This window comes from Dermochelys coriacea, chromosome 7 (assembly GCF_009764565.3).
Source record: "Dermochelys coriacea isolate rDerCor1 chromosome 7, rDerCor1.pri.v4, whole genome shotgun sequence".
Taxonomy (NCBI): Eukaryota; Metazoa; Chordata; order Testudines; family Dermochelyidae; genus Dermochelys; species Dermochelys coriacea.
Window position 1 is genome coordinate 692,713 of NC_050074.1, and position 12,242 is coordinate 704,954.

The window sequence follows — 12,242 nt, forward strand, 5'->3', positions numbered from 1 at the left end:
AGGCTCATTTTCATCCTAGTGTCCCCTCTCCGCCATCAGATGTTTGTGAGAAGAGCGCAGCTCTGATGCAGATCTTGCTATGATAGCAGATAGTTGTGTGCACCCCCTGCAGACAGCTTCGTTCCTAAATGAGCCAATCATAGAATCATAGAATATCAGGGTTGGAAGGGACCCCAGAAGGTCATCTAGTCCAACCCCCTGCTCAAAGCAGGACCAAGTCCCAGTTAAATCATCCTAGCCAGGGCTTTGTCAAGCCTGACCTTAAAAACCTCTAGGGAAGGAGATTCTACCACCTCCCTAGGTAACGCATTCCAGTGTTTCACCACCCTCTTAGTGAAAAAGTTTTTCCTAATATCCAATCTAAACCTCCCCCATTGAGGTTTACACCAGGGCAATCTCTTGCCCTGTTTGGACCTGACTCTCGCATGCCACCCAGTCTCCCCTCTCCTTCTCTGTGGGGTACACTTCCATCGCAACTGCTTGTGGTAAGGGCTGCGAGACCTGCCAGCCATCCCCCTCCTCACCTGGGTGCTTGTGGTTTGGGTGTGCTTTGCACTAGGGATGTATCTCTTGTCCCTCTTTCACAAGTGCTCTAGAGATTATTTCAGTTCTTTGACATAGTTAACATTGTGGGGCCAGTGCAAACCTGAATGAAATATTAAAATAAACGTGGGCTGTTGTACCCCCACCACTCACTTTCCATTTAATTAAAAACTACCCTTGGGTCGATGAGTCTGCCCAGCAGGGAGTCTCAGAATCCAGGAATCTTGCTACAGAATTTAGGTCCAACTGGGCTTTTATTATTTATGCTCTAGGTATTGTATCAGGTGACTGCCTGACATATTCCTGTTGAACTAAAATCTCAGTCTGGGATACTCGTTCTGTATGCCTGCCACCACCTCTCTCTTTAGTGCTTAGCCAAGAAAGAATGGATCTGTTACAGGAGAAGAGGATGTTTGTAAAGCTCCTAGATGGAACATGGAGGCCCAGGAAGTCGAGACAGTCGGGAATTAGACTGGGGTAAGAGGATTCAGAGTAGCAGCTGTGTTAGTCTGTATTTGCAAAAAGAAAAGGAGTACTTGTGGCACCTTAGAGACTAACAAATTTATTAGAGCATAAGCTTTTGTGAGCTACAGCTCACTTCGATGCATCTGATGAAGTGAGCTGTAGCTCACGAAAGCTTATGCTCTAATAAATTTGTTAGTCTCTAAGGTGCCACAAGTACTCCTTTTCTTTTTGCGAATACAGACTAACACGGCTGCTACTCTGAAACCTGTGGGTGCCTCAGTTTCCCATATGCATTTCTTAAGTATCTAGGTGGTGGGATAAGGAGGTGTGATTGTGGCAGAGCCCTAGAGGGCCAGTGTGATGGTGTCTGCACAGAGAATGGCTGACACCCTGTCTCCTGGCAACTGATGGCCTCCCCCCCCCCCGCCCCCGCAAGGTGCCACCTGAAGGTGTTGGAGAACAAAGAGATCAGGTGACCTCCTGACCTGGGAGAGAGAGGGAGTCCAGAAGAGGGGCTGGAGGGAGTTTCAGTTTGGAGCTGGCTGGGAAGACTGGGCGGGGGAGGCCCAGAACTGGGGGTCTGGGCTCCCTGCCCCCCAAGATGGATCTGACTGAGGGGTCCTGTTTTTTGTACCTACAAGCTCTGTTTTAGACAGTGTTCCTGTCATCTAATAAACCTTTGTTTTACTGGCTGGCTGAGAGTCAAGTGTCACAGGAAGTGGGAGGTGCAGGGCCCTGACTCCCCCACACTCTGTGACAGCATGTTGCTCTGCTTGTTTTATTATCCACATCCCTTTTATAAGGAAAGGAGTTGGAGGGCTATTGTAATGGAGTAGGGATGTGCCATCCAGAATATCCAGACTGCGTCGTAGGAATATCTCAATTCCTGTAGCAATAGTTAGCAAAAGCACAAATCTGCCTATTGTAGACGGAACCTCAACCTCAAACCTGATTGTAGTGTGCAGGGCTGGCTTTCTGACTTGGAGCTTCTGGAGTGGCTAGGATCTGCTCTACAAGAGGGGAAATTGGTGTCTGGAGCTGCACGCTACCTAGCTTAAAAAACAAGTGTTTAGGCCACTTCTCTGACATTCTTAGGGCTACGAACCACTGTTTCTGTTTCAGCAGAACCATAATTGGAGGGTGGCTTCCTGTCTGTCCTCTATGCCAGTTCCATTCCAATATCTTTACTGCTCTGAACTTCTCCGTTTCCTGTACAGAGCTTTTGTGTGGCTGCACAGTAATAGCCACGTGAAATGGGAATGAGATTCTTCCTTCTGGTAAATCAGCAGCAGATGAGCCGTCAGCTAAGTGTGGCGAAGGCCTTGACCTTAGCAAGCAGAAGGGAGAAGTTCAAATTCTGGAGGATACAGCAAGAGTTGGAGGTGCAGCTACTCTGGGGCAGTGGGACAGGCAGGATGGGCCATAAGGAGACTCCACACCACTGGTCCAGTTCAAATTGTATTTGTCTCCACTTTGGCCTTGGAGTTGATACTTTGTGCTTTCTGTTGTCTTTTTCTTCTTTGGCCTGCAATGCCTCCTTTTAAGACCTCCCAAATACAAGGGTTTTAGGCACATCCTTGCACCATTTGGACACCTTTGGTCCCCACAAAACTAAACCTAAAAGAGCAAATTGCTCCCTGGTGCAAGTGTTCTGGATGTCAGAGTTCACAGCCATGAGGAGTCTGGCCCAAAATCTTCCTTGTCCATGTCACAGGTGGACTTGGAGAATCCATAGACGTGCAGCCCCGTTTTCCCTAGGAGCCTGTGAAGTCCTTGTGGTCACGTTGCTGTCATTCTGCTCCAGGCTTGTCCCTTCCGTTATCTCTGGCCGGTGCTGAAGGTGGCAGTGGCCTGGACAGAATTGCACTACTGGGCTATAACCACAACAGCTGCTGTGTAGTTAGCTCTTCACTGCCTAGAGGCTTCCAAGAAGAAGGCTGAAAAACCTGCCATACAGGGAGACTTCAAAGCTCTTCCTGTTCAGGTTACCAAAGAGAGGATTTGAGGTGACCTGATCATTCTGGAAGTACCTACATGGGGACGAGGCGTCTGATACTCGAGGGCTCTTCAGGCTAGCAGATAAAAGCACAAGATGCAATGGCTGGAAGTTGAAGCTAGCCAAATTCGGGTTAAAAATTTGCATCTTATTTTGAAGTGGGGGTGATTAACCATTGGCCCAACTTCCCAAGCGTTCGGGTGGTCGCTGTGACTCCAGGTTTGAATCTGTTTCTCCCCCCTCCCCCCCCCCCGCCCATGGCACGCTGCACAATCTCATTGTGGGTCTGCAGAGGCTATAGAACAAATGATTTTGGCAGAAGACAGTTCTTTACAGTCGCTCCTTGTTCTAGAGCCCCTGGCACATTCCTGTCTGCCTCCAAGCAATCTCGTCTCTTTTTCCTCTGCCTCCAAAACCTTGGTGTGCCATTAGTCTCACTGCCCGGACGTCTCCTGCAGCTGGAATCATCTCACCTTGACATAAACCTGGCCTCACTTAGTGACACCAGAGCACTCCTCTGTGTGTTCCCTGGTAACACCCCTGCTGCACTTCATCACTGCCTCGCTCTCCCCTGCCTTACTGACCTCACACTCAGATCCCTCCTGGCTCCTCACCCTCAGCTCTTCTCTCACTAGCTGGTACCCAGCTCTCCCTTCTGTGCATTCGCGCTGAGACTTGTCTCATCCATCTCCACCCTGGCTTCTTCTCAAACTCAGCCCCTCCAGAATAGATCTCCTCACCTTTCTGCCCAGCCCCTGCTTCTCTTGTCCGGCTCTATTGGCAACTCTCAATCCTTCCCGTAATCCTGCTGTCATTTCACATGTCTCCTCTCCTCACAGCCAACTGCAAAGTCGTCTTGCTGTTTTGTCTAGCTGTAATTCACCATTCCTTCTCCTGCCTGCAGTGCACCTTAGCTACTGTCACCTTCCTGGATCTGGCCTCCCTGTCTCGGATTGCCCCTTATGCCCTCCAAAGGGACAGCTGGTGTTCCCTTCCTTCTTCTCTGAATTCCCATTGCCATCCTGCTTCTTGCTCCAGCCTTGTCCTCACCCAGATGCCAGCCCTCACCTGCAGTCCCACTCTCATTTCCCCGGCTCCCCCTTGCTTCCTGTGTCCTTTCCAATCTTCTCCCCTCTTCTGGCTCTCAGCATTGTACTGTCCTCATTTGCCCGGCGTCCTCTCTTCCTTCAGATCCCTGCTCCTTTCTCCCAAGGAGATCGAAGAGGGGAGGGGGAGAGTACCTCTGAACTGTGGCTCTGGGTTTAAGGAGCTCCTTGGGGCTAGGGAATGGGATGTCTTTGTTATGGGTTTTCAAAGCACCATGTAAGTGTAGCCTTGGGGGAGCAAACTGGCTTCTTTACATTGTCTCCTAAACCTTATGTTTCAGCAACACCCACCTGCCACAACAGGGAATTCTTCCCTGTAGCAAATGTCACTTGGGATCAGCCCTCCAAACCTGGCTTTCATGTTTCGACCTGTGACATCTGAGTTCCAGTGCTCACTGGAAGCATTGGAGCGGGCTTTGCTCTTACCACCAACAGCTCTTACTGCTCGGATTCATGCCCTCTTTCCTGGGAACCAGGAGATCTTTCTTCCAACCTTGAAATAGCATCTTCATTCTCCAGAGAGGGTGTCCCCATAAGCTTTTATCTGCTAGGATGGGAGTCCTCGCCAGGGGGAGAGCAGCAGAATCCCTGGAAGATCAATGAACTGGAGAGTCTGGGGACAGGGTGGCCTTGGGTCTGAGTTCTATACATCTCTCAGCACAGGCACCCAGGTAGAAGGCACGTGATAAGCTTTAACAGCCAACCCCCATTCTGGGAGAGGCCTGTGCTAATTGAGCCATATTAAGAAACCAGAGGTTGTCACATTGAGAATCAAGCAAGTGTCTCTAATATAAGTGTCATGGCCTTTAACAGCTGGAGACACACTATTCTCTGCATGCACTGGTGATCTTTAAGAGTCTGGATGGCTACTGCTGGTCAAATGCAAACTCCAGCCTTTGGCAATGCCCACAGCTGCCCGAGCTTCAGGCTATGATGGCATGCTAATAGCCCAGGGATTTTTCTTCAGTTCTTCCTTAGGTTGCTACTGTAAAATCAGCAAGTAAATGGCAATACCAATTTTCTCTCCAGCTCCCCCCATCATGCTGTTAAACTCTGAACCTCCTTCCACGTTGCTGAGAACTCTGTGTCGTGGGCCATATGTCTACACTGCCATGTTGCAGGGCCCAGTGACCTTAGGCACTCCCGGGCGTCTGCTTGTGGAGATTGTCAGAGGAACTCTTCCAGTTCACTCATGTTTCTCTTTCTGGTAGGAGGCTGCATGCATTGAGTACATCCTCTTTCCTGGGCTCCTTTTCCTGTCCTTGGGGCCTTTTGCCTAACTGCCTGCTCCTGCAGCATCCTGCTCCTGATGAGTGAATACAAAGCGTCTTCATAGGTCTTCAGTTCTGGGCTTGCTGGGCACACCGGGCACTGGTGTGGGTGCTCTACCTTCTCCCCAAAGATCAGGTGTGTTCCCTCAGGGACTCGCATTCCACTGACTGCAGAAGGAGGACTTTCCCAAACAGTCTCCAGTACATGAAGGCACCAGACAAGCCACATTTGTATTCTCGAAGTCCCCACAGTTGCATTTGGATGTGTTAACAGCTGAATTGGGCTGTGGAGGGATGCCCTTTGTGGGGCAGTGTCCATTTTTCTGGTTCTGGGGGCAGGACGTGCTGTTGCATCTTGCTGGTGGGTTTCCCGGTTCCTGCATGATCCTCTGTTCCTTGCTAGCTTTGCTCTACCAGCTCACAAATGAATCTACTGCTTTCTCGGTCACAACCAGCTTGGCTTCTCCTTTTGCTTTTGGAAGGAAGGTTTGCCTTGTGCTATGTGCCAGAATCACTTGTCATCGCACCCTCACATCCAGCATCAGAATGTGCTGGGACAAATGTTGGCAGTCAACCCCACTGTGCCCACTGGCACAAGAGTTTAGCAGAAAAGCCTGTGATTGCATGACTTCACTGACTGCCCCATGTCCCCTCTCTCTTTCTGACCCAGATCAGTGGACCACTCCCTGCCTGGATCCTCCGTTTCTACAGACTTTGGCAGCTGGCAGATGGTAACAGGGTGTGGCAGTATTCAGGAGCATGCAATCCTGAGCACAGACGCCGCTCTCCCTAGCAGCTTCCCGGATGAGCTCCTTAACAGTGGCCTGTAAGTGTGCTGAGCACAGAGGATGGCTCCCTGTGCATAACAGTTGACTGGCTATGAAACTGGGACAAGCCAGAGAGCTGCATTAGCCTCAAGAATCGTTTGGGCTACCGAAGTCTCCCCTGCCTTAACGCTTATCGGAAGTGCATTCTGCCACAGAGCACTCTGAAATAAGCCATGGCATACGTGCTACCAGGCTTGCTTAGTGTTAGGTGAACTGTGCCCAGCCTTGAGGCAGGGGAAGGAATCCTGGGCTCTTCACTGGAGCCATTGCACCATTTGGGCACAAGTTGGGAGAGAGGTTGCAGTTCTGCCATATAACACTGAGGGGGAATGGGAGGAGTGAGTCAAGCCTGTTTCTTTCCCTGGATCCCATTTAGCCTCTCTGGGTCTGTCCACCCAGCAAAGAAGAACCCAGCTGGCTTGGACTCACAGGGCTGTTTCATTGCTATGTTGATTTCTGGATTCCAGCCCGAGCCTGCAAATCGACACAACAGTGAAACAGCCTGAGTCGGCTGGCACAGGCCAGCCGTGGGTTTTTCTTTGCTTTGTAGATAGACCCTTTATCTCTACCATGTTTTAGAATCCTAGAACTGGAAGGGACCTTGAGAGGTCATCTAGTCCAGTCCCTGCTCTCAATGATTCCAGACCCTCCAAAATATTTGAGCTGTTGCTTTTTTCCCCCCTTCCTTCCTTCCTTCCTTCCACCCTCTGCTTGTCTTACAGCTGTCCACTTGCTCATGCCATATCGGAGCATGGTTCAATGCAACCCACAGTGCCAGATAAACACCTGACATTTGCTTCATAGAACTGATGCGAAGCAAACACTTTGCCCCACAAACAGGAAGTTATTTGTGTGGGAACTTCAAAGACATGAAATGCATTTTAATTGCAACTAAAAAAAATGTAGGCTGGTGTCTCTCCCTCTGAACTGTCAATCCAGTGATTGCAAAGTGGTGGATGCAGTCTGTGCGCTGAACTGTCAGCTAATCTTTACTGCTCTCGTTTTGCAGACACCTGCGCTGCTCTCTCCTAGCACCCTTTTAACGTACTGCTAATGAGGGCTTCAGGAAGCCTCCTAAAATGGGGTGAGGTGGAGGGTTGGAGACCTGGAAAACAAGTTTCTTTTGAGACAAACACTCCGTGCGACCAACCCTATTTGATGAAATGTGACCATCTATTGTCCTGCAGGCCAGAACCACAGCAGCAGCTTCTGTACCTTCCTGCGCTGCCACAAACCCTAAAATAACAGCCAGAAACCCTGGGAGGGATGCTGGGCACGACCTCAGAAAGGTATCTTCAACCACACACGGTGGTGACAAGTCCTCCTTTGCAAGGAGCACTCTGTGTGGCTCAGAGATGTGATTGACAGGCAGGAAGGGGTTGGAGGAGAAATCCTGAAAGACATAGTGTCAATGAATGACCATTTGAAGGTACAACTTAATCCATGTCTGTCCTTTCGTGAGTCGTCTGCTTCCCCCCCCCCCCCCCCCCAGCCCCGGGCTAGGGTAACTGCAGTGTCCGGGAACGGGTAGCACTAACAATGTGGGACTGCAGCTGAGGCTCACTCTGAAGTCCTAGGTGGGTCTGGCCTCAAGACCGCTCAATCTCCTGGAAGTGTTGCCTCTGGTTTGGGATTTCAGTGTGAAGAGTCACTAGCTCCACAGCTGTGACTTGTGGGTCCTGGCAGGGTCCCTCTGCTGCAGTGGACAGGTCTGCACCTGGAATCTGGAGCATTTGAAGTGCTCGGAGTGCAACGTCTGGGCCTAACCAGGCTGAGGGCAATGAACAAGGGAGAATTGCTTATTTCCTCAGATTTGTATCATTGATTAACCACCGCTACCCCCAAAATACTCACAACTGAAACCGTGGCCCCGATGTCCACCTGCCTTGTGTTTCCATGACTTTCAGACCTGTAACCTACTTAACCTCCACATGGTGGGGCTAGACTGGCCATCTGGAATGGTCTGCCTCTAGGTCAAGTGGGGTAATCCAGGTGACTTCTCCAAACCTGATCTGGGGTTCAGGTCCTTACCTTCTCTGCTGAGTAGCAGCCTTTGTTGGGAACAGTTGCAACTGTCTCTTAGTTCAGGATGCAAATGAATTTCCATTTTAATTCCCTTTGGGTATGGAGCTTGCATCTAATGGGCTGAGCTTTCCCAGGCTTGCTTTCTGCTGACAGGACATTTTCCAAAGAGTCGTTACTCAGACTGTGTTGTGGGCCTCTACCACAAAGGCTCCAGTTTGGAGTTTTGACCTGGACATAGTCTTGTCTCATACCTTGCATCCTCTTGCCCCCTTAGCTGGGGTTTAAACTTCCCATGAAGCTTTAACACCTTTGCAGTATCCGAGCCTACCCTCTAGACGATGGCAAACCAGGGGGCCTGGCTGGAAGCCTCCCCCAGCCCTTTGGCTGCTCATCAGTGGCTGGGTGCATGACTTAGGCTGCAGCACTAACAAGCATTAGTTGACCTCGCTGTTGAAGGAAACCAGGTCACCTTTTTTCCCTTCAGAAATAAACGGGGAATTAAATATGGAGCAGTACAGTAAAGCTGCGCAGGTAAGCAGCTGAAAGTTGGGAGGTAAATACACGACCAGTCTTGATGCACAGCCAAAGATGTGCCCTTGTTTCTGTGCTGCATGAGACAGTCTGATTATCTGAACACTAGGAGACTTCTATTTGTCATATAATCATGTAATTCTTTTTTTGAATTTTAAGAAGTTGCCTTAATATCCTGTGCCACGGAGTTCCACAGGCTAAAGTATTTCCTCTGTATCTGTTAAGTGTGTTACCTTCCAGCATGCCCTTCTGCTTGGCTTTTAGGAAAGTAACTAGCGGCCTAGTTGGCTGCCTCAGTATCACTCGGTGTTTGTAAGCCTCCCACCAGATCTCCCCTCTTGTTGCTGCTGTTTCCGGATGAATGCTGTTGGCTGTGGGTGGCTGGCACTTCCACTCACTAACTGTGCCAGGGGAGAGCCAGGCAGGTGCTAGCAAGAATCAAGGGAAGTCTCTAGGGGAAAGTTTGTGCTCTGCCCTTGGCATGACCTTTGCAGAATGTCTTTATTCTTTCTGGGAACCATGGCTCCATTGGTGGAGACGCAGCAAGGACTGCTTCAATCCTAAATCCTAGAACAGCTGCCTTTGAACTGTAATCACTCTCATCTGGAATATCATGTTATCTTCTCTCTTCCCCTGCCCTGAAACTGTACCTAGAGCAGCTGGAGGGGGGAGCAGGTACCAGGGGAACCAGGCCCTGCTCTAGGAGAGTGACACAGACACAGTGCAGGCTTGCAGTGGAACAGATGTGAAAAATCTCTTCACTCTAGTGATTGTGGCTGGAACCCTTGGGGATTTCACCCACCTCCCATGATCCAACCTAGCTTATCCCGTGCTCGGAGCTGGCTGTACGAGGACGGGAGGTGAGGGGGCAGAAGAAGTGGGAAATACCCAAAGATCCTAAATGCTATTACTATAATCGTCAGTCCAGAAAGATCCCAATGTACCCAACTGCAACTCATTACGGAGGAAGTGAAGCATAGTAGTATCCACTTAAACTGCATGCAGGACCCACTTAGGTTGGAATTTGGCCAGCATCCAGGGTCGAATCTGACCTGTGAACTCAGAAATGAAATGTACCATTTTCCACAGAAACTACTCCTAAGGGCCTTGCAGATGCGGGCAGGAGGAGCAAAAAGTGAGGTATTGGCAAGGGACAAAATGTGGCTGGGTGAGACTTGGAGCTACACCAAGGCTCTGTCAGATGCCGGGAGCAGCAGGCCTAGCTCTTGGCCCATCAGCGGCAAAGCCGATCGCTGAGGCCAGTGTGGACCAAGGGAGACAACGCGTGATGCTGTCTGCTGGGAGGTCTGGGACTGTTGTAAAAACGAGGGATGTGATGGAGGGGGTTTGGGTGGGGGAGGGAAGTGGAGAGAAGGGCTGCTTCTACTGCCTTCATAGGGGGGAGAACGCAGCACCATGGCCCAGGTGCTGGAGAGCTGGGGCTTGGAACCCTGAGATGAGGCTGGCATGGGGCCAGGACACCAGCCTGGATCCCCTACTCTAGCACCAGCTGCCAGGGACTGGTTAGTAACTAGTTCTCCCAAGTAGAACCTTTCTGCTGCTAACTCCCTGGCTTGGAGCCGTCTGGTGTTAGCTGGCGGGTTGCAGCCAGACTTGGTGGAGGGCTGTGGAGTTCCTGCCTTGCTGGGGGAAGGGCTGATATGTACCAACGGTGGGGTACAGCTGGGGCTAGCTAGCTCCAGGGAAGGCTGCTGCTGACCTCTTCCCCCTTCTGTCTTGCAGGCTGGTGCCAGTGGCAGGCCGAGAGTCCCGGCTGGAGGAGGTGCGCTCTGCTTTCCTAGCCACCTACAGCAGCACCATTGGCCTGAAGCCTGTGCCATCCAGTCCCGCCGGAGCCCTTGGGGGCCTGCTGGAGCAGTTTGCACGGGGCGTTGGACTGAGAGGAAGCAGTAGCACCCTCTGAACATGTTGTACACCTTGGACTGGCTCCTATGTGTGTCCAGCAGCTGAAGGGACCTAAAAGCCATGCAAGTGCCAGAGCTGCCCTTGGGCCTGTCCTGCCACCTGCAGCAGGGGCTCTGCCCCCCGGCCAGCCCTGACTGGTTGTGACAGCTCTTTTCAGTAAAGGCATCTGCACCACTGCTTTTGCCCTGCCTCTGGTTTCAGGCCGTGGCAGCAGTGGGGGTGGTGGGTGCTTCTGTTTGCTGAGCATCCCGTGTCGTCTGAGTGGGACCTGAGCCCGGTGGCTGGCTGGCCGATGATCTTTGCCTGAGTCCGCTTGGGCCAGCTTGGCCACTAGGCTGAGCTGAGTCTGGATCCTGCCAGCAAGGCTGTGTGCCATGGAGCATATGGACATGGGCAGGGCTTCAAGGAGGGGGGGTTAGCTCCTGGCATGATCTGGCTAGCATGGGGGGCTGCGTCCCATGCATCACCCCTCACTGACCTGGGGCCTGGCTGCCCCTCCATCCTGCCAGGAGAGCTGGGGTTCTGCTCCTACCCTCGGCTTCCCCAGCAACCCAGGCCTGGGCCTGCCCCTCCCCTCGTACCCGGTGTGGGGTCCTGGCCCTTTGCCCCCCTCCAAGGGCCCATGCCGGAGCTGCCTGTGCCCGGTGTAGGGGTGTTAGTGGGCAGCCCTGCCCGGGGCCGGTTCTGGGCCGCTTGGGGTCGGGGTGGGGTCCCTGGGGGGCGCCTCGGTGGAGCTTTCGCTAGGCGCGGGCGCTGCGGGGCGCGGCGGGCTCCCCGGGGCCGGTCCCTGCGCCGGGCGGGGAGGGGGCCGCGGCCAGACGCGCTGCGCCGGGCGAGCGGAGCGGACGCAGGCGGGGGCGGAGGCAGGGCGCCCGCGGGAGGCTCCGGCTCGGCGCACGGACCTGCCCGGGGCCGCCGCCGCTTCCCCGCCCGTGGAGCCCGCCCCGTGCCTGCCTTAGCGCGGCGCGGCCGGAGCGCAGCGAGCCGGCAGCGGGGATGGCGTCTCCGGGAGCCCTGGAGCCAGCGCCCGCCAGCGTCCCGGCCACCAAGCTGGAGCTCACCGTCGCCTGCAGGTGCGGGGCCGCGGGCAGCCGGGGCCGAGCCACAACTTCCCTTCTCGGCACGGCGCGGGTCCGTCGGGAAAGGGGCGCGGGGCGGGCAGCTTGGAACGGGCTCCCTGGCCAGAGAGACACTCTGAGCGTGCAACGCATGCCCGTCGTGTGGGGGGGATTGTGTGTGAGCGTGCAACGCATGGCCAGCGTGGGAGCGTGCAAGGCATGTCCATTGTGGGGGGGCAGCATCTGAGTGTGCAACGCATGCCCGTCGTGTGGGGGGAGACAATGTGTGAGCATGCACCGCATGTCCATTGTGGGGGGGGATAGTGTGTGAGTGTGCAATGCATGTCTATCATGTATGGGCGGATAGTGTGTGAGCGTGCAACACACGTCCATCATGTGTGTGGGGAACAGCATCTGAGTGTGCAACGCATGTCCAGTCGGGTGAGCGTGGGACCGCGTGTGAGCATGCAACACATTCCTGTCGTGTGTGTGTG

The 12,242-nt window shown here is 53.0% G+C and overlaps 2 protein-coding genes across 8 annotated transcripts in view; both read left to right on the top strand.

Moving 5' to 3' along the window:
* MTMR14 (myotubularin related protein 14) overlaps positions 1 to 10,866 on the top strand; it is a 56,638-nt gene extending 45,772 nt beyond the window's left edge. For 2 of the 4 annotated variants that reach the window (XM_043518541.1, XM_038409390.2), the window contains 2 exons: positions 6,052 to 6,207; positions 10,508 to 10,866. In XM_043518541.1, the coding sequence (XP_043374476.1) occupies positions 6,052 to 6,207; positions 10,508 to 10,688 (337 nt within the window). In that variant the 3' untranslated portion in view covers positions 10,689 to 10,866. Of the gene's footprint in view, positions 1 to 6,051; positions 6,208 to 7,395; positions 7,537 to 10,507 lie in introns of those variants that run through there. The other 2 variants (XM_043518542.1, XM_038409397.2) reach the window with 2 other exon arrangements.
* Positions 10,867 to 11,006: 140 nt separating this feature from the next.
* CPNE9 (copine family member 9) overlaps positions 11,007 to 12,242 on the top strand; it is a 43,293-nt gene continuing 42,057 nt past the window's right edge. For 2 of the 4 annotated variants that reach the window (XM_043518539.1, XM_043518540.1), the window contains exon 1: positions 11,007 to 11,763. In XM_043518539.1, the coding sequence (XP_043374474.1) occupies positions 11,118 to 11,763 (646 nt within the window). In that variant the 5' untranslated portion in view covers positions 11,007 to 11,117. The remainder of the gene's footprint in view (positions 11,764 to 12,242) is intronic. The other 2 variants (XM_038409706.2, XM_038409708.2) reach the window with 1 other exon arrangement.